General features: G+C 46.1%; 1 protein-coding gene across 3 annotated transcripts in view; it reads left to right on the top strand.

Moving 5' to 3' along the window:
• EPB41L4B (erythrocyte membrane protein band 4.1 like 4B) overlaps positions 1-20672 on the top strand; it is a 152833-nt gene that overhangs the window by 28693 nt on the left and 103468 nt on the right. For all 3 annotated transcript variants that reach the window (XM_007968475.3, XM_007968474.3, XM_007968476.3), the window contains exon 2: positions 13420-13524. In XM_007968475.3, coding sequence (XP_007966666.3) covers positions 13420-13524 — 105 coding nt within the window. The remainder of the gene's footprint in view (positions 1-13419; positions 13525-20672) is intronic.

Genomic DNA, 20672 nt, shown 5'->3' with positions numbered 1-20672 from the left:
ATATGCTTATTCTGCTTCCTTGTCTTCAAGCAAATGAAACCTAAGTTAACGTCATGGTGTGGGGATGTCCTAAGAAGAAACATTTTTTAAATTATGAAAAATATCGTAAATACAAAATCTTTTATGTACACATACAATACCATGCACACACACTGCATCTATGTATACATGTGGTTTTCATTCTGGTAATCTTTTGTTGCATAACAAACTCCCCCAATGCTTAGTGCTGTGAAACAACCACATTTATCATGATAGGTTCTGTTTGTTGGTCAAGAATTTGAGCAGGGCTCACAGCTGGGAGATTCTTCTGCTCCTCCTTGTGTTGACCAAGGGGTACTCATTTGGAAGGTGGGCTCGTGTGGAGTGTCCAAAATGGCTGTACTCACACGTCTGGTGTCTTGGAAGGGATTGCTGGAAGGCTGAGCTCACCTGGGATGGTTGACTGACACACCTGCTTGTGGCCTCTTAAACATGGCAGTCTCAGGGTAGTTAGACATTTCACATGGTAGCTGACTCTTCTAGAGCAAGCTTCCCAGGAGAACTGTCACCTAGCCTTGGAAATCACAGAACATCATTAACACCATATTTGATTTGGTTGATGCAGTGCCAGCCTCTTCCAGATTCAGGGGAAAAGGGCAGAGACCCCCTCTCTTGATAAGAGTGTCAGAGAATTTGCAGCCATGTTTGTAAGCTCCACAGTTTAAAAGAGTAACACTGAAACTGCCACCTTAGGTGTTTGGGCACCTGGTACTTTTAAGTCCCCATGTATTTGCTTGTCTTTTGGTGTAAGACGGAAGACACTGGGATGGGAGGCACCTGCCTTAGAGGTCATTCAGGGTATCTTCTGCCTCCCCATTCCCATTCATGAGGGATTTGAGCAGACTCTACAGGGAAAGAGCACTGTGACAGTTTACATGACTTGCCTTGCCCGGTGATAATGGCAACAGTGGGAGACTCCCAATACAAACTCTAAAAGAAGTTTGTCCAGTGGACCTTTGTGTTAGGGAGGCAGCCTGATATTTTGTTAATGTCCCTGTCAGTAGGGATAGTATAGTAGCCAGTGTATCTGCTAGTATTGTGACCAGAAAAAGTGATGGGTGAAACCAAGTCTCAGGGCAGCCAGAATCAAGTAACTTCAGGTATCCTTGGTTTTAGTGAGTGTCTTGAGGAATAAATGGGAAACCCATTCGTAAACTATTGAATTACTAGTGTTAGACATGTTTGGATAGTGCTATAGGTAGACAGGAATTGAGGTCCCTAGCAGATGTTAGGTATTCTATGTTGATTGAAAGAGGGTTCATAGGAACGTGACCAGTGGGGTCACACAGTCCTCATAGCAGCCCTGTGAAGGAGGTGCTGTTAAAGGGAAAAAATGAGCGCTTTGAATCTGCAGAGATCTAAATACAGCATGGCCTAAGGACAGTTTGTCGGCCTGGAACAGAGGCTGATCAATAGTTGATCAATAACCCTACACAAAGTCTCGGTGTTTTAAATTGATCTCTCCATGAGTCGAAGCCAGTGCAGCTGTGGTTCTGTGGTGGAACAGTTAAGCCTAGAATCTGCCTGTCTGGCCCTCCTACAGCACATTGGAAGCTCCTTGCCCATGGAGTGAGGAGGACCCTGGTCGTCCGTGGAACCGATCATCAATGCCTCCTTTCACGGACTCGCACACCAAGATGACAGGCAGTCGCTTTCTTCTAAGATTGTTCTTACTTCCTTGTTGATCAAAATTAAGGACTGTTGTTTTGTTGCTTCCTCTGATTTCTAAGAGATTGTTAGCCAGGCAAGTCAGGAAATTAATAACATGTGCTCTGTTTTACCAGAATTGAGTTTCCAGGAGCCGCCTAGACTGTTGACATCCCTCCTCACTAGAGTGTCTTAGCTTGTGTTTAGTTTGTGAGCAAATAATCTGCTTTTCACAGTGCTGCAGCTTTCCTGCCCTTCAGACTAAGTGGGAATTGGGAATTGCCTCCCCACCGTGAGATCTGTTTATTGGACTGTGTGTGGCCTTGTATCCCAACCCGAGCCAAGACCATGCGTGGAGTAGGCTTTCAGTATTTAAGTGTTAAATTGGGCTTAAGAAATATTTCTTGTTTGCAATGCATATTGTATGTGCTTGGAGCTAAAGAGGTGAATGAGATGGCTAGAGAGGTAGTGGGATGAGATAGAAAGAACTCTGTCCTAAAAATCAGGAAGGCTGGGCCCCTATTATAGTTCTGCCACTTACAAGTGGTATGAATTGATGACGTAACTTCCGTGAGGCTCAGTCTCCTCTGCAAAATGGAGTCATGGAACCTTTGTAACATGGAGGCACTCTTCAACTGGGAGGTGAAATTTATAAGCTGGACAGCCTGGCCGTAAGTCCAGTAGATCAGGGGCACTTCTGCATGGTCTTTGCATCATCGCTTTCTAGTTTTAAGTCACCAAATCTTCCTGATGGCTGAGATGGTATTTCTTACTCGTGATTAAATATAAAGATAACCTATTTGGTAATTTCAGAGATTTGTATTTATGATGTCCAAGAGTAAACTTTATATTTGTTTATGACGACTTAGCAGTGTTGGCAATGGGAACTCCTGGGTCACTTAGTGGGGTGTGTGTGTGATATATATATATATTTTTATATTTTTATATATATATATGGCTAGTTTCCTGCCAAGGCTTATAGAAAATGGCAAATTATTGGGGGGAGGGCAGAGCTGGCAACTAATCATGAAATCAACACTTCCTAGAAATAGCTGAAAAAGGCCTTGAGGTTGGTGCCTTCTGGGAACTGCTGGCTGGGAAGCCAACTGCTGATCGCAGGTGGACCTCTGGAACAGCGATTTAAACTAGGGGTGTTTAAGGACTTGGAAAAGAAGGAATTGATCTCTAGAGATGAACATGGGTTTACAAAAGTCCCCAAACTGGACTAACCTCGATTTTTCTGTCAGCGAAATTACTAAACTTCACATAGCTCTATTTTTATTAAGCATCTGACAAAAAGCACACCATGTTATTCCTGTGGACAAGTGGGAGAAATAGATTTCGATGAAAGTCATAATAATTCCTTTGTATGGAACACCACAGTGCACAGTGTATGCTCATTTGCTATCTTGCGTTTTCATTATTAGCATGATTTAGCAAGGGTGACAGGGCAGATGAGAGTACTCCAAGACCTGGAGGTGCCTAAGGCCATGGTCATATTGCTAGAGAAGTGGTAGAACTAGTTTCCAACCCACCATTTCTGCCTCACAGAGTCCCAGGGCACAGCCCCATGTGGTACAACTGTGTGCAGTCATGCCTGCGGTTGAAGTTACCATCGGACAGGTGCCATTGGGTACTGTAGAAGAAAAGAAAGATACCCCAGCACCACCAGTCCCCACGTCAGGCCTGCTTAGCAGATTTCCCACGTGTTGTAAAACAGGGATCAATTACTGATAAGTGGAATGACAAACTGAGACTTGTAATGTTTTTAATAGGCTTAGATCATAGGCCAATTTAAATAGGATGCAATTTAGTTGGAACAAATGCAAAGCCTGCACTTGGGGTTAGAAACCATCATTACACTTATTTTGGTTGTTTTTTTAACCCAGGACTTGTTAGCATTTTGTACATAAAAGGCATAGCATTTTGTTAGCCACAAGGATAGACCACAGTGGGATATGGCTTCCAAAACATCAATGTCTTAGTGTGCATTAGGACAGACGAGGGGTCTGGAAGGGATGACAGGAATAACAGGGTTCTGCATCCAGGTCCTGGCCAGCTACAGAGAATTCCGACGGATTTGGACCAGGCAGATCAGGCTTCTGAAAAGTGAGTTGTTTGAAGACTGTTGTAGGAACTGAGGATTCTCCTTAATCAACATTAGTGTTTATGTTTATTGAGCCTCAGAATGTCAGCTGGCAGAGAAGCAAATCTGAATAGGGCAGGGTGCTGCCAACAAGGAAGCTGAATAATGAAGAATGTTACTTGAAATTGGCCCTGGAGACTGGCTTGCTGCAGGTGGAGAAAGGAATGGGGGTGCGGGAGAAGGGCATCCTAGGCAAAGGAAGGACACAAGCCAAGCCTGAGAGGTGGGGCCTGCGGTGCATGGAGGGGTGGGCCTTGTATTTGGAGAACAACATGCTTCGTAGTTTGACCAGAGCCCAGGGAACACGTAGGGTCCTGGGAGGGATAAAACTTAAATTAGGTTGGGCAGGGTTGGTGGGTGCAGAGTCCCTGACACCAGGCTGAGGAACCTGCACTTCATTCCCTGGTGGATGTTTTTTGAGCAGAGAAGTGACGGAGACAAGGGCTGTGTTTATGGAAAGAGCATTCTGGCAAACACAGGGAAGATGGGCGTCAGGAGGGGCCCACTGCGGGGTGGGTGTCTTAGTCCTTCTGGGCCACTGCGACCAAATACCTTAGAATGGGTTAATTATAAACAACAGAAACTTTCTTTCCTTTCTTTTCTTTCGTTCCTTTCTTTTTCCTTCTTTCCCTTGTTTTTCTTTTTCTGTTTTCTTTTTTTTGACAAGGTCTTGCTCTGTTACCCAGGCTAGAGTGCAGTGGCATGAACAGCTCACTGCAGCCTCAACCTCCTGGGCTCCAGTGATTCTCCCACCTCAGCCTCTTGAGTAGTTGCGATTACAGGCACATACCACCACACCTGCTTTTTTTTTTTTTATTGTCTGTAGAGATGGGGTTTCCCTGTCTTGCCCAGGTTGGTCAGGAACTTCTGGACTCGAGCAATCCTCTTGCCGTGGCCTCCCAAAGTGTTGGCATTATAGACGTGAGCCACCATGCCTGGCCCAGACACTTTTTCTTACAGTTCTGGGGCCTGGATATCCGAGATCAAGGAACCGGCAGATTCAGTGGCTGGTGAGGTACTCGTGGCTGGCACCCTGTTGCTGCACCCTCACGCACCAGCAGGGGCAAGGCTGCTGGCTTCAATGTCTTTTATAAAGGTACTAGTCCCATTCCTGAGGGCAGAGCCCTAGTGATGGGGCCTGAAGGCCCCACTTCTTCATACCATCACACTGGATATTAGTTTTCAATGTTTGAATGTGGAGGGACGCCATTATTCAAACTGTAGCATGGGACCACTTGGGGGTCCTGTTGCTGTAGTCCAGGTACAAAGTCACATGACTTGAGCTGTGATGGAGATGGAAGGGAAGAGGCCTTCCCAAAGCTGGCCACAGAAAGACTTACCAGCCAGGATTGGTGGCTCACACCTGTAATCCCAGCACTTTGGGAGGCCGAGGTAGAAGGATCACTTAAGCCCAGGAGTTTAAGATCAGCCTAGGCAACACAGTGGGACCCCATAGTGGAGTACACCTGTGGTCTCAGCTACTTGGGAGGCTGAGGTGGGAGGATTGCTCAAGCCCAGGAAGTGAAGGCTGCTGTTAGCCGTGATGGCACTGTACTCCACCCTGGGTAACAGAACAAGACCCTGTCTCAAAAAAGAAAGACACACCCATCTGATGGATGTGGGGCAGGTAGATAGAAGAGAGCCACGTTTACCCTCAAGGAGATGGTTCCTGAGATCACTTTGCCTGCATAGGCACCGTGCTTTTGCAATTCAGTTCACAAGTAGGATGTATACATCTGACTGGCATGCTCACATACAGCTTATTTCCTCCTTTCAAACCTGCCTGGGATGCCTGGCATCTTACGCTATTGAGACTAATGAGATTTGGACGGGTTGACGTCTATCTTCTTTGTTCTTCCAGGACCAGATCCGACCTGTTAATGTTGCAGTTGGGTCAGGTTGCAGTCAGACCATTGTCAGCAGCATCTTATCTAAGAAGGTCAGGATAGTTCATTTATTTTGGGGGGCAGTTAAGACACCAACTGTCCAGCAGTCTCCCTTATCAGGAGCACAGCTAGGAACCAGTGAATAAGCAAAATAAGAATCTCAGGCTGGCCAGCAAAGATATCCCAATGTCCATCCCTTCTCCTGCTGACTGCCTGCCCACCCGAGTCTTACACTGGCAACTGTGTACTCTTATTTTACACATGATTTTAATGAGCTGGGTTATTTTTAGCTCATGTCATCAGAAGGAGCTGCTGCATAGACTGACTCAAAACCACCAGTTGCTGGTCTTTGTGAAAAGTTAATGTGTTGGCAGAAAAACTAGAAAACATCGATGCAAGAACTCAAAGGTAGGAGCTCTCTGGAGGCTGCTGTGTTTGGGAACAGCTCACCATACAAGTCTGGAAGGAGACGGAGCATTATTGCATTTCAGAATGGGGATCCCAACTTAGCTGTTACATTCAGTACATTCTGCTTAAGAAGGCAGGGAGGGAAGTGGCGTTGCTCCCTCTGGGTTTGAGTCTCAACCCTGTTTTGGATGACTTGGCCCCTCGAGAAGTACTTGTTCAGAGAGAACTTCCTTTAGTTCCTATAGGGCTTCCCATAGTGAGGGAGTAATGTGAGTTGTGTCCACAACACCCAGAGTGGTGGTTGGGACTTGATGAGCAATTGGCAAATATTTGTTAAATAAGTGGATGAATTCATCACAGAGAGGGAGACCTGGGTAACGATAAGGCAACAAGAAATGGCTTTCCAGGCTTGTCACAGTAACTCACCTTCTGTTATAATCACTAGACAGCGAGTCGCATAATGGCAACAAAATTATGCTTAGGTAAACAGCCTTGGCAGTGCACACGGTTCCCTCAGTGCTTATTCATGGAATACTTAATTTGAAAAGATTTTCATGAGTGTATCCTCTTTTTTAGGCCTGCTGCTGATAGAGCATCACCAGTCTGTTGTCAGTGTTGTAGCATGGCTCATCCAAAACATCTCTTTCTTGGCCCCAGACCTTACCCTGCTCCTGCTGCTATCCATCCTTCCATTCACATCCATCCATCCATCCATCCATCCATCCATCCATCCACCCACCCACCCCTGCGTAAAATAGTCATTTATGGAGCTCCTGCTGTGTGCCAGCCAGGCACTGTGCTTTGGGGATAGAGGGACCAGAAATGTGGGTACTCAGATGAACACAGCTGGTCCCTGTCCTCAGGGAGTGAGTGCTCTCAGTCAGAAGTAGGATTCTGACCCAGGAGCACAGGCAGCTGCAGTGCAGTGTGATGAGTGTGTATATACTTAAGGCACACACCTGCTTACAGGAATGCCGAGGAGGGAGCATTTACTTCTCCGGGGGCGGGAGTAGAGTTGAGGAGGCTCCTGAAAGACGGAATGTTTGGGCTAAGCCTGAGATGGTAGTTTGTGGAATTGTAGGAGTTACCCCAGGTGAGGTGTCCAGGCTGGCAGTGCAGGCAAAGTAAGTTACCTGGAGCTGTCTTAGTTTTGAGAGGGCACACTGCAGGCTGGGAAGAGTGAGAGATGGTGGTTTCAAGGGCAGTGACCTCGATCACCTTGTCTTCATTCTACCTGGTAACCCACTGGGATCCTCTGTTTGGAGGACCCCTCCATTCCAGCCCTCATAATTCAACCAGATTATTCTTGAAGCTGGAAAGGGCTGTTAGGAATTTTCTCTTCCAGCAGAAGGTAGCAAACAAAGAACATGCTTAGGGGACATATGGGAGGGGCAGTTACAGATATATAAAAAAGGCATCAGAGTTATTGAGATGGTACCTATCCCCCAGCCCCTGCTGTCTTCCACCCCCGAGCCAGCTCAGTGAGCGTCTGGCATGGCAGGAGAGGCCTGCCACCCCTCGAAAAATCCCTTCCCCAACCTCCACCTCGAGCCCTTTCTACACTAAGAGCCATTTTAGAAACATCAGAAAAGTGAGATTTGGAATGACCTAGACAGAAACTTAGGCTAACCCCCTTCATTTTACATAAGTAGAACGGTGATGGTTCAGTTAATACTCTGTGAGTGATGGGATGGTCAGTCCGGAACCAAAACAGAGAGACCCAGGTGGGGAACAGGTTGGATTTGGGGCCATTTGAGTTTTGGTGGCCCTGTGTATTCAGGGCACCATGGCAGATTTGCTGCTGCAGGATAAGTCTGGGTTGGCAATATGGATTTGGGGAAATTGTGAATTGTTTAAGGGTTGCAGTTGGTGGTGCATCTGGGACTAGAGCACAGGTTTCTTACTTCCTCCTGGCCCAATTTTTCTGCCACATCCTGCTTCTAAAAGTGTTTCTTAACTAGTTCTGTCCCACTAGCAGATTCTCTAATGAAGCACTGGAGCCATGATAATAGGTATTGTGTAGAGCCAGTAGTGATGGATAGTAATAGGGAAAAAAATACCCAAAGGCTAGGTTGTTAAGGTCAAGAAGGAAAAGTACCAGAATGGTGATTTTTAAGAAATTGTATTTGGTCTCTGACAACTGCCAGAAGATCACTGTTCAGACCTGGGGAGAAGCCAGGCATGGGGGCTCACGCCTCCAATCCCAGTGCTTTGGGAGGCCGAGGTGGATCACTTTTAAGACCAGCGTGGGCAACATAGCAAGACCCCGCCTCTACAAAATATTTTAAAATTAGCCCATGTACTGGGGTGTGCCCGTAATCCAAGCTACTGGGGAGGCTGAGGCAGGGGGATCCTTTGAGCCCAGGAGTTCGAGGCTACAGTGAACTATGATCCTGCCACTGCACTCCAGCCTGGGCAACAAAGCAAGACCCTGTCTAAAACCAAAAAAAAAAACTTGGGAACAGAGCCACCCGCGGTTTCTCTGTGCTCCGTCCTAATGTAGATGATTTCCAATTTACAGTGGTTCAACTAAGGATTCTGTGGCTTTATGATGGTGTGAAAGTAATAATGCACTCAGTGAAAACCATACTTTGGGTACTCATGCGACCATTCTGTTTTTCACTTTCAGTACATTATTCAATAAATTACGTGAGATATTCAATACTTTATTACACAATAGGCTTTGCGTTCAATGATTTTTGCTGAGCATGTTTAAGGTAGGCTGGGTTAAGCTGTGATGTTCAGTAGGTTAGATGTATTAAGTGCATTTTTTCTTTTCTTTTCTTTCTTTTTTCTTTTTTTTTTTTTTGAGTCAGGGTCTCACTGTGTCACCCAAGCTGGAGTACAGTGGTACAATGCAGCTTATTGCGACCTCAAACTTCAAGTTGAAGACCCTTCTGTCTCAGCCTCCTGAGTAGCTAGGACTACAGATACATGCCACCATGCCCAACTAATTTTTTGTTGTTGTTGTTTTTACTTTTTTGTAGAGATAGAGTCTTGCTTTGTTGCCCAGGCTGATCTCGAACTCCTGGCCTCAAGCAATCCTCCAGCCTCAGCCTCCTGAAGTACTGGAATTACAGGCATGAGCCACCGTGCCTGGCCTTAAGTGCATTTACAACTTATAATAGGTTTATTGAGATGTAATCCCATCATAAGGAGCATCTGTACAACTATTTTCATTTTAGCAAGTTTCCTGTTTTTATCAAGCAGTCTATGTACATAACACATATGTATTTTTATTTAGTTGTAATCACAGCTTGCTTATTCCTTTAAAGTCTGTTTACCTAACATTGTCGTTAACATTTTCCTTGTTTTTTATCTCTGTCTTTTATAATGGCTGAGCAGTATTCTGGAGTGTTGATGTGTCATAGTTCTGCGTCCCTGTGGTGGAGAGATGAGGCCGTCTCATCCCCCCAGCCTGCTTTCTTCAGTTGCACATCCTACCTTCTGCTTCTGTTGACCTGTTGCCTTTGGCGGAGTATATCGAGGCAGGAAAGAGCCTGAAGGCTGTAATCCCATGGTGCAGTTTGCATTTTTTGTTTTTACTTTGTGTTATTGCTGTTGTGTGTGTCACACAAATACAGCTGCACAAAGAAAACAAAGGTACCCAGTTTACTGGGTTACGAGAAGGCAGACATCCTGGTACCACTACACAGTCAGGGGAGGACCCTGCCCACCGCCCAGAAACCCTTAGTGTAACCTTGCCACAAGATCAACAATTACCTGACTTTATTGTGGCCACTTCCTTGTTCTTCTCTAGTTTTATCACCCAAGTGTGCATCCTTATACATCGCAGTTTCATTTAGCCTTTAAGAAAAACATGTCTTAGCTGGGCGCGGTGGCTCACGCCTGTAATCCCAGCACTTTGGGAGGCTGAGGCGGGCGGATCACGAGGTCAGGAGTTCGAGACCATCCTGGCTAACACGGTGAAACCCCATCTCTACTAAAAATACAAAAAATTAGCCAGGTGTGGTGGCAGGCGCCTGTAGTCCCAGCTACTCCGGAGGCTGAGGCAGGAGAATGGCGTGAACCTGGGAGGCGGACTTGCAGTGAGCCTAGATCGCGCCACTGCACTCCAGCCCCTCCAGCCTGGGTGACAGAGCAAGACTCCATCTCAAAAAAGAAAAAAAAAGAAAAACATGTCTTTTACATCTCTTTTAATCTGTAGATATCCCCTCTATCTCTTCTCTTTCCTAAAGAAATGGGATCATTTGGCTGGGTGCGGTGGCTCACGCCTCTAATCGCAGCACTTTGGGAAGCCAAGGTGGGCAGATCACTTGAGGTCAGGAGTTTGAGACCAGCCTGGGCAACATGATGAAACCCCACCTCTACTAAAAATACAAAAATTAGCCGGGCTTAGTGGCACATGCCTGTAATCCCAGCCACTCGGGAGGCTGAGGCTGGAGAATCACTTGAATCCAGGAGGCAGAAGTTGCAATGAGTCAAGATTGCACCACTGCACTCCAGCCTGGGTGACAAGAGCGAAACTCTATTTCAAAAAAAAAAAAAAAAAGAAATGAGATCATTTGTCCTGAGTGGTTCTCACAGGCTAAATCTTGCAGAGAGAGAGGTTGGGGAGCAAGGTTACATCTTAGGTGATGGGGTGTTCTTATCAGGAGGTACGTAATGTCTGGTTGTCTCCTGTCATAATGTTAGTAGCCACTGATGTTCAGTGCTTAGAGCCTATCACCCATTAGGGGTTGCAAAGTAATGATATTGCAGTTCTGTTATTTCTTCTTCATTTATTTGTTGAAATACTTCAATAAAGAAAAACTCCACTGACCTACTGTTTTTAAAAGCTTTATTTAGATTCACATGTCGTACAGTTTGCCTATCTAAAGTGTACAATCCAGCAGCTCTTAGTATATTCACAGAGTTGTGCAGCTGTCACCACAACCAATTTTAGAACATTTCATTTAAATCCCCCTTCCCCCTCACAAATAACCATACTCCCCTTAGCTCTCATCCCCCAAACCCCTCTGCCCGAAGCACCCACTTATCTAATTTCTGGCTCTATAGATTTCCCTACTTTGGAGGTTTCTTATAAACAGATCATCTGATGTGTGGTGGCTCTTGGTGTCTGGCTTCTTTCACTTAGCATAATGTTTTCTAGGCCCGTCCATGTGGAAACGTGTATCAGCACTGCATTCTTTTTTACGGCCAAGTGATATTCCATTGTACAGTTATACTGCGTTTTGTGAGCCATTCATCAATTGATAGATATTTGGGTTGTTTCTACCTTTGAATATGATAAATAATACTGCTGTGAGCATTTGTGTACAAGTTTTTACATGAACATATGTTTTCATTTCTCGTACCTAGAAGTAGAATTGCTAGGTCTTGTGGTAACGAACTCTATGTTTAGCCATTTGTGGAACTGCCAGGCTGTTTTCCAAAGCAGCTGCACAGTTTTACATTCCCGTCAGCAGTATATGAGGGTTTCTACTTCTCCAGCATTTGTTATGATCTGTCCTTTTATTTATTTATTTATGAGACAGAGTCTCGCTCTGTCGCGCAGGCTGAGTGCAGTGGCACAATCTCGGCTCACTGCAACCTCCACCTCCCCAGTTCAAGTGATTCTCCCACCTCAGCCTCCTGAATAGCTGGGATTACAGGTGCCCATCACCACACCCTGCTAATTTTTGTATTTTTAGTAGAGGTGGGATTTCACCATGTTGGCCAGGCTGGTCTCGAACTCATGATCTCAAGTGATCCGCCTGCCTCAGACTCCCAAATTGTTGGGATTACAGGCATGAGCCACTGTGCCCGGCCTTTTTAATTATAGCCATCCTAGTGAGTGTGACGTAGTATTTGATTGTAATTTTGATGTCCATTTCCCTAATGACTAGTGATACTGAGCATCTTTTCATGTGTTTATTGACCATTTGTATGTTTGGGGGGAACTAGCTATATATAACCTCTGCCCATTTTTAAATTGGATGTTTGTGTTTTTGTTATTGAGTTGTAATAGTTCTTTATATATTCTAGATTAAAAGTCTAGATTTGCAAACATATTCTCCCATCTGGGTTGTCTGCGCTTTCTTCACATCTCGATGTCCTTTGAAGCAAAAAAAAAAAAAAAAAGTCTCACATTTTGATGACGTCCAGTTTATTTTTTCTTTTGTTGCTTGTGCTTTTAGTGTCATAGCTAAGAAATCATTGTCTAATTCAAAGTCATGAGGCTTTATGCCTATGTTTTATTCTGAGAGTTTTATAGTTTTAGCTCTTACATTTAGGTCTTTGATGCACTTTGAATTAATTTTTGCATATGCTGCCGTCTACTCCTAGGTTACCCAGTGCTGCAGTTAAAGGGAGAGTCAGTGCTGGATTCTTTCCCTTTCTTTACCAGTTTCCATAATAAGGAGTTGCCACTGGAGTCATCATATGGAGCTGGGTTTATTATTTTTCTTTGTGATTGTGGCACTTAGATTTAAACATATTTGTGTTCGGATCCATTGACAATGATGTCATTTTATCTGAGAAGCATGTCTGCTCTGCTTGGGTGACTTTTAGGAAGCCTTTTCATTTGTCAAAGACTTTAGTACTCTTGCAATGGTTTCTCATTCGAACTCTCTCTCAGTTTTCCCAAGGAGAGGTGGGGAGAGCAGGTATCCTGAGGCCCATTTTACAGGGTCAGGAATAGAAGCGTTAGGAGGAGTGACTTGTATGAAGTCAAGTGGCAAATGCAGGACTTGACCCCTTGTTTCTCCGACTGCTTTCTTGTGCTCATGCCACATGTGTATACCACATGGTTAAAACCTTGGCATGAACCTGGAATTTGACTTTGAGTCCTGGTTCATGACCTGTGGCCTCCAGCAGGTCTTTGGGTGTCCCTGAGAATTGGTTACCTACTTTGTGAAATCGGAAGGCTGGAAGAGCCGATTTCAGAGGATGAGCTTTCTTTCCTAAGTAAGGTTGCCTGCATTGAGAAACAGCCCAGCTTTCGCTATGCTAGAGTAAGGCCCTGTTATACCCTTCTTCAAGCATGTCTGATTTTGGCAAAGCGTATCTTCCCATGTAGGTATTCATCCAAAAAGTATTCTTTTTGTAAAAAGAGACTAGCAGAAGTTAACAGGGTTATCTAGATTCTTAACTTTATGCTATTATGTGGCATTTGAGTTTCTTTAATCATGAGTTTGTATTACACTTATAATCAAACTAATTACTAATTTAAAAATTTGTGTGTGCTGACATGTATGCAGTTTACAAAGAGAAGTGGAGTTTTTTTTAACCTTTTTTTTTTTATCTAGCTGTCTCGCCCTAAGTTTTTTCATCTTCCCAATTGTCTTTCAGAAACATGCCAAAGGCCAGGATTTGTTTGATCAGATTGTGTATCACTTGGACCTTGTGGAAACAGATTACTTTGGCCTCCAGTTCCTCGATTCTGCCCAGGTTGCGGTAAGTTATTGCTTTGATTCATTTCAGAACAGATTGGCTTTTCATTGCTAATTGCACATCCACAGTTGCTAGAAATGGGTAGAGAAAAACAGGAGTAAAACTGTGATACTGTGCCAGTAACAGGCATTGGGATGGTGGTGGTGGTGCCCAAGTGCCATGCGTCACAATGCCTGTAGGATGCCTCACCCTTGAGGTGGCCAATAACCAGGAGAGGATGTGAATGGGATGCATCAGGGATGCATTGTAAGCACATTTCTAGAAAAGGTAGAAAGAAGAAACATCATTATAGAAGTTCTTTTAGGCTGGGGGCAGTGTCTCATGCCTGTAATCCCAGCACTTTGGGAGACTGAGGCAGGTGGATTGCTTGAGTCCAGGAGTTCAAAACCAGCCTGGGCAACATGGCAAAACCTCATCTCAACAAAGAATACAAAAATTAGCCAGGCATGGTGGTGTGTGCCTGTAGTCCCAGCTACTAGGGAGGCTGAGGTAGGAGGATCGATTGAACCTGGATGGTCAAGGCTGCAGTGAGCTCAGTCAATCCTGCCACCTCAGCCTCCCTAGTGGCTGTATTCCAGCCTGGGTGATAGAGTAAGACCCTGTCTCCAAAAAAAAAAAAAAAAAAAAAAGGAAAAAGAGAAGAAAGAAACTCTTTTAATGGTGCTGCTTTTGTTTTTAGCCAGCAGAAGAAGCTGCGCCACCATCTTCTTGCTGAGTCTGCCTAAGTGGAGAGCAGGTGCTGTGAATGGAGCTGAATGCCAGCCAGGCTTAGTGGGGTTGGGGGTGGATGGGGTCGGAGCAGATCTTGGTGTTGCCGGGAACCATCTTGCCGGTTCCAGGAGGCTGTTAGGTCAGCTCTTTACTTGCTTTGCCTGAGACAGAACTGTTCACAGTGGAGATGTTAGAATGAGTGAACTCCACACAGCTCAGACCCACTCTTTTTAAAAGCAGGAATGACTTCATAGTTCCCCTTCCCGGCAAAATCTAGCTTGGGGTTTCAAAGATAATTTATTCGACAATCTAAATCTATTTATGGAGTGCCCATTATGCACTGGGCCCTGTGCTGAGCGTTGCGGATAAAGCAGTGCACATAGATATGTCATATGCCAGATGGTAATAGGAGTCAAGAAAAATCAAAGGCGAGGAAGGGGTAGCCGGGGGGGAAGGGGAAGCACTATTTTAGACAGTGTATTGAAGGCTGGGTTCCCTGGTCAGGATGTTTGAGCTGGAGACCTGGAGCTCCTCATAATGGTTAAGGCTGTCTACTGGAAGATACTTACCAGATACTTCCTGATTGTATCTGGAAGTTGTCAGGTGAGATGTGACATTTGTAAGGTGAAGATGTACAAAATTGGTGCCTGGGAATTAGGTCTACTGGAGAATGTTTGTGAGATGCTGAGTCCTTAGGTGACAGATTGGAATCTGGATGGGAATGCATCCTGGCTACAGTGCCTCTGGGGTGGACACTCCCACTGGGTGTCCCTGTGCAGACGTGTCCCTCAACCTCAGCCACTTCTTCTGCATCTTCAGGACTTCCTGTTATGCCACCCCACCCCGCCCCCAAACTGTGTCCTCCTCAAACTGTGTCCTCCTCAAACTGTGTCTTCCTCAAACTGTGTCCTCCTTGAACCCTCCTGGTTCTTTCTCACTTCTCAGCCAGAGACTCTCACTCCGCCCACCCGGCCCGGGAGAAGAGCAGAACAGCTTTTCCCTTTCCGCCTCTCAGTCCAGTTCTGCTTCCTATGAAGTTGGGCCGACCAGTGTCCTACCCTCTGACCTCATGACTGTCCTTCGCATCCCTCGAGGACTTTGGTGTCTCAGTTTTTCTCTTCCTCTGGGTAGCCTCAGGACTGAAGTTACTGGCCCTCCTGTATATTCTGGACACTGTTTCCTGTCATTTAAGCTTCATTCGAGCACATTGACAAGACCCACATAGATGCCCATGGGTCCTGTCACCACCCGCACTCCAAGATCCAGAATTCTGCCAGTCCCCATTCCAGGATAACTTCCCTTGATTCCTTCCATTTTCCCAGTTCCTCTCCCTCTGGGCTTGGCCCACAGTGGTCTCCTTCTGCCCTTTCTTCCCTCCCAGCCTCCTCCTGCACTGGCCTTCCTCCCAGCCCGAGCCAGGCCTAGGGCACCTCACCTGTGTCCTCACTTGGCCTTTGATTCTCCTGCCCCTGTGACTGTCCCCTGGCCTCCCCTTGACACGCAGGCCCATCTGTTTCCTCTGCGGCTTGTCCCAGCCTGCCAGGCGTTGCTGGAGAGAGCTACAGTCTGTGCCTTCTGGCATCAGCACCGATCACAGGTTCAGCAGAGTCCAAGCCCCCGAGCTGCTCCCTGAGCCTCAGTAGCCCCAGATTGACTCTTGGCCACCCGACAGGTCCATGTCTGGATCTGAGCACCGACCTTTAGTCCAGTCCCCACGGAGACTTTGTTCCAGCAGTTGCCTCACCTGCTGAGAAGACTGCGGTTGTTCAGCTAAAACTTCTTGAATTTTCTTCCCCTACACCTCCAATTCTGTCCATCTTTTTTTTTTTTTTTTTTTTTTTTTTTTTTTTTTGGCCTTACGTGAAAGGAGCATGCCTACTTCTCCATCAACTCTCTACACCTGCAGCGGCAGTCCTATTTCCACTTGCTTCCTGAATGCCACATTTAGAGTTCTCTCTGTCCCCAGCATCCTCCACCTGTTTCCAGCATCTGCCACTCTCCAGCCCTCTTCTTCCCTGGAACTCTTCTTGATTCTGCCTTCTCCTGTGTGTCTTAAAGCATGTGGTATTTTTGGCTTCAGAATATCTATGGCTCTGGACTAGAAGTCAGACTGGACCTCGTTCCTGGCTCTGCCTCTGACTCATTTGGTAGGCTTTAGATAGGCTGCCTTGCTCCTCTGGCCTCTGTTTCCTCATCTGTAAAATGGGGTACTTGGACCTGTTCTCCAAGAAAAGTTACAATTCTGATGTTCAGTCATTCTGAGTCTAAAGGGGAGGTTGGCATGTCTGCTCCAAATGCCTTCTCTAGTTAGAAAGGAGAAGGTATCTTTCATTTCTGCCGTTAGAACCTATGCCTGTTGCCTTGGCAGCATGTCCTCATCCCCAGTGACCCCTCATTAGCCACTCAGATTCCCAGAAAGCCAAGTCTGTGACTCCATTATGAAGGCCTTTGCCACGAACCTCTGCTGACTTGGCTGGCAGGCTTTCCCGCCTGCCAGTGCCCTGTCACGGTGCAGCAGGAGGGGTGTTCACAGCGGGATACAGGCGGCTTTCCCAGGCCAGACACCTGCAGATGCTCAGGCTCTCAGGCCTTTCCAGCATCCAACTCTACGAACGTGAGGCAAAAGCAGGTGGGAGGGCGGGAGTCCTCATCTGCCTCCAGCTCTGAGAATGCAAGAGCTGTGTGGCAGCAGCAGCTCCCAGGACCCTCTAGTCATTCCCGTCATTGCTTTCTGAGCTGGACTCCTTACAGGCTGGGTCTAATGATGCCTGCCCTTACCTCTATGCCTTTGCTTGTGCTGTTCTCCTTCTGCTGTGTCTCACCTGTTTAAACTAAAGCCATCCTTCAAGACCATCTCAGATGACCCCCCCTCACCCTTCAGGAAGCGTATCCTGAACTCCCAAAGTGTTTTTTCTTCTATGCAAATCTTAATTTGCCTTCTGTGGCCATTTGACTGTTTGGCCTTGGGTTTGTTAAGTGTGTATGTGTGTGTATATATATGTGTGTGTGTATATATGTATATATACACACACATATATTATTTGTGTGTGTATATATGTATATATAGATGATATATATATATATATATATATAAAACTTTAAAATTAGATCCTAAGACTTAGGACCTCCTCCTCTTAACTTGGTGATTCTTGGGGACAAGGCACATAATCTAGAACCTTTTTTAGCCCCAGAAGGAACCTGATGAGAGGCATTTGTCAAATCTTTCTAGATCTTTCTTTTACCATCTTCTAAATGATGAAACCAAAGCCCTTAGACCTTGGCAAGTCACTTAGTGAATAGCACAGCTTGGACTCAAACTCAAGTTTTGCCATTTCAAGTCTATGTGCTCTTTCTAGTACACTGTACTCTTGAGCCTCAGTTTCCTAGCTGTAAAGTGGAGGTAGCGTAATAACATCTATTTCATGGGGAATTTGAGGAGCTCAGAGAATTAATGGAGGAGGAAAATTTTTGTAACCGGGACATGGGTATGGGTCTCCTCTTTGTAGCTGGACAGTGTGAGGGGGACCAGAAGTCGTCACTGCCCCCGGCGTGAGCCTGCTAAAAAGGTACCGTTAGCTGATCGGAACCCGTAAGGCTCGCATTGCCTGTGGGAGAAGCCGTGGCCAATTTAAACAAGAGGCTTTGGGGAGAGCCTGCTGAGATGGCTTTTGGGGTCATTGATTTTCACAGGACCTGGGAGGTGATTGGATGTCATAGGAGGTGTTTCTGCGGACAGTAGGGTAATAGATGGACCCGGAAGGGAATGGTTCACTTGGCTATTGACTTTATTGCTCCATGATTGAGCCTCCTTCAAGCACTGGTGTTCCCACCCAGCCCCTGACATGCAGATCAGAGGGTTGGCAGCTGCAGGGCTCTTGGCATGGCTCTCTGCATACCCAGCTTATATCCCCAGCTCCCTGAAAAGAGCCAGGCCTGGTTTCCATAGTGCCCTGCCCAGCCCTGAAGCAACTGTCAAAGCCTATTGATATCACCTATTTTTAGCAGTTGGGACTAGGACCTCCTGTTTCCCTTTTCCATGTCAAAACAGGAGGCCATCCAGGAACCCACTCTGCAGATTTCACTTTGGTACAGCTCAAAGCAGGGGCTGGGAGTCTGTGTTTACGTATCAAAGCTTGCTTCTGAGAGCCAAGGGCTCAGGCCTGCACAGTCTCACTTTCCCACTGCCCGATCACGATAAGTGCTGTTTACCCAGTTCTCGCCCTGAGCCCGGCACTGAACTGCAGTCTTTGTGTAACTCTTGTTTAACATTCATCCACTGGTCTATAAAGTAGGCCATAAAACAGAACCATTTTACAGATGATGAAGCTGAGGCTCAGAGACACTAGTGTTCCTAAGAATGTTGTAAAGGTTAAAGCCAGGATTCAGAACTTGGTCTCATTCCAAAGTCCAGTACTTTCCACTTGGCTGTATGACTCTGATATGTACTTGGTTCATGCATACATATGTATATAGAAGCAAGAAAGGGAAGGTTCAGTCAATACCATTTCAGCCAACTTTTACTTGGAGCTCACTCAGTGCTGAGCTCTATGGTTGCACAAATGAGCTGGATATTGTCCCTGCCTGCCACATTCTGTTGGGAGACACAGACAAGTGATCCCCTGAACTACAGTGTATTCAGTCCTCTAAAGGACCAGTGTAAAGGTTCCTCTGTGTCTGGAGGAGGGATTGTCTACATATTATTGATAAAATGAACAAGATATCCAAGAGGAAGGGTGAACAGATGTGGGCCACAGAGAATGAGAGGACTTTGCCAGGCAGAGGAGGGGCAGGGATTTTGGGCAGTGGTAATAACAGCCCCACCAAGCAGGAGCCTCCCTTCTTCTCTTGGGAGCGGGTGTCCTGGAGGGTAGATGTGGCCACCATTAAGTCCTTCCCTAAGCCGCTTTTCAACATGAAAAGGGAGCTTTTTCTGATGGTACATTTTGCAGTAAGGAATCCAAAAGGGATGATTTTGACCTTTGTCTCAAAATCATCTGGCCTTTTTAGCATAGAATCTGGCAATGAGAGGTGCAGGGCTGCATAGTGAGGCTGGAACATAGATATGGCGCCTGCTGGGAGGGTTCAGTGGCCGCTAAAGGGACTCGTGCGGCTCCTTTGGCTTTGCTTTAATGGTTGTTCTGAATGTCGTCACATTTGCCACTTGTGTGGACACTATTGGGTGCTCTTGCCATCTCAGATGTAATTATAAGAAGAAAAGAGTGACTACTAGGTATACCTGGAGGGGACATAGGAGAGCATAAATGCTAAGAGTAGAATCTGTGTTACAACTGCAGGAAATCAGACAAAACCCCTTCCTTCCACCCATTTGGTTCAGTGCAGTTTCCATAGACAGTGCTTAGGGGATAGTTCTGTTCACAGGGGCTGAAGCTGAGGCTCGGGTACCCGGGCTGTGAGGTGGGCTGGCCGGGGGCTGGTGGGCTTGCTTGTGGCCACACATCAGGTGAGTGGCAGAGCTGCGACTTGAACCCTGGTCTTCTGCCTCCTTGCATGGTGGTCCAAAGAAATGTAAACTAGGCTCAAGAAATGCCACAGACAGGGCCTGGTGTGGTGGCTCATATCTGTAATCCCAGCATTTTGGGAGGCCGAGGCAGGTGGATCACCTGAGGTCAGGAGTTCAAGACCAGACTGGCCAACATGGCAAAATCCTGTCTCTATTAAAAATATAAAAATTAGCCAGGCGTGGTGGCACATGCCTATAACCCCAGCTACATGGGAGGCTGAGGCAGGAGAATCACTTGAACCCAGGAGGCAGAGGTTGCAGTGAGCTGAGATCATGCCACTGCACTCCAGCCTGGATGACAGAGCATGACTCTGTCTCGAAAAGAAAAAAAAAAAAAAGAAAATGCCACAGACCTCTCTGCAGCCTGTGTCTGAATGCTGGGAGGCAGGCCGAGTGTTTTCCTGCCCATGTGCAAATACTGGTGCTGAATGGGAAGCTGCTAAAGGGGTCTCCACCGCTGATTTAGATGATTCCAAGGAAATCATCTCACACCAGCAGGTAGCTGGTGTTAAGTGAGTTTATAGGGCTTTGTCATCATGGGGAGCAGGAAAGATCCCCCCATAGGCAGAGAAGGCACTTTAAGCTAGTCTGTGGTGTGGAAACCTGGAGTACTGGGATGCTGACACTGACAGGGCTGTGAGTTTGAATTCCAGCTCTGCTTCTTTTCAGGGCTGCACCTCCCACACCCCAACCTTAGTCAGAGGATGGATGTGATACAGTAAACTCCAAAGGCATTTATCCCCTTGTTCCTCTTTTCATCCTTTGGGTACAATTTGATTATCTCTTCAGATTCCTTCCAGCTCTAGTTTAAACACAAACTATATATATATATAAATTTATATATTTATTTATTTATTTGAGACAGGGTCTTACTCTATCACTCAGGCTGGAGTGCAGCTCGGCTCACTGCAACCTCTGC

The sequence above is a fragment of the Chlorocebus sabaeus genome, chromosome 12 (assembly GCF_047675955.1).
Source record: "Chlorocebus sabaeus isolate Y175 chromosome 12, mChlSab1.0.hap1, whole genome shotgun sequence".
Classification (NCBI taxonomy): Eukaryota; Metazoa; Chordata; class Mammalia; order Primates; family Cercopithecidae; genus Chlorocebus; species Chlorocebus sabaeus.
This window is presented reverse-complemented; position numbering and strand designations above follow the sequence as displayed.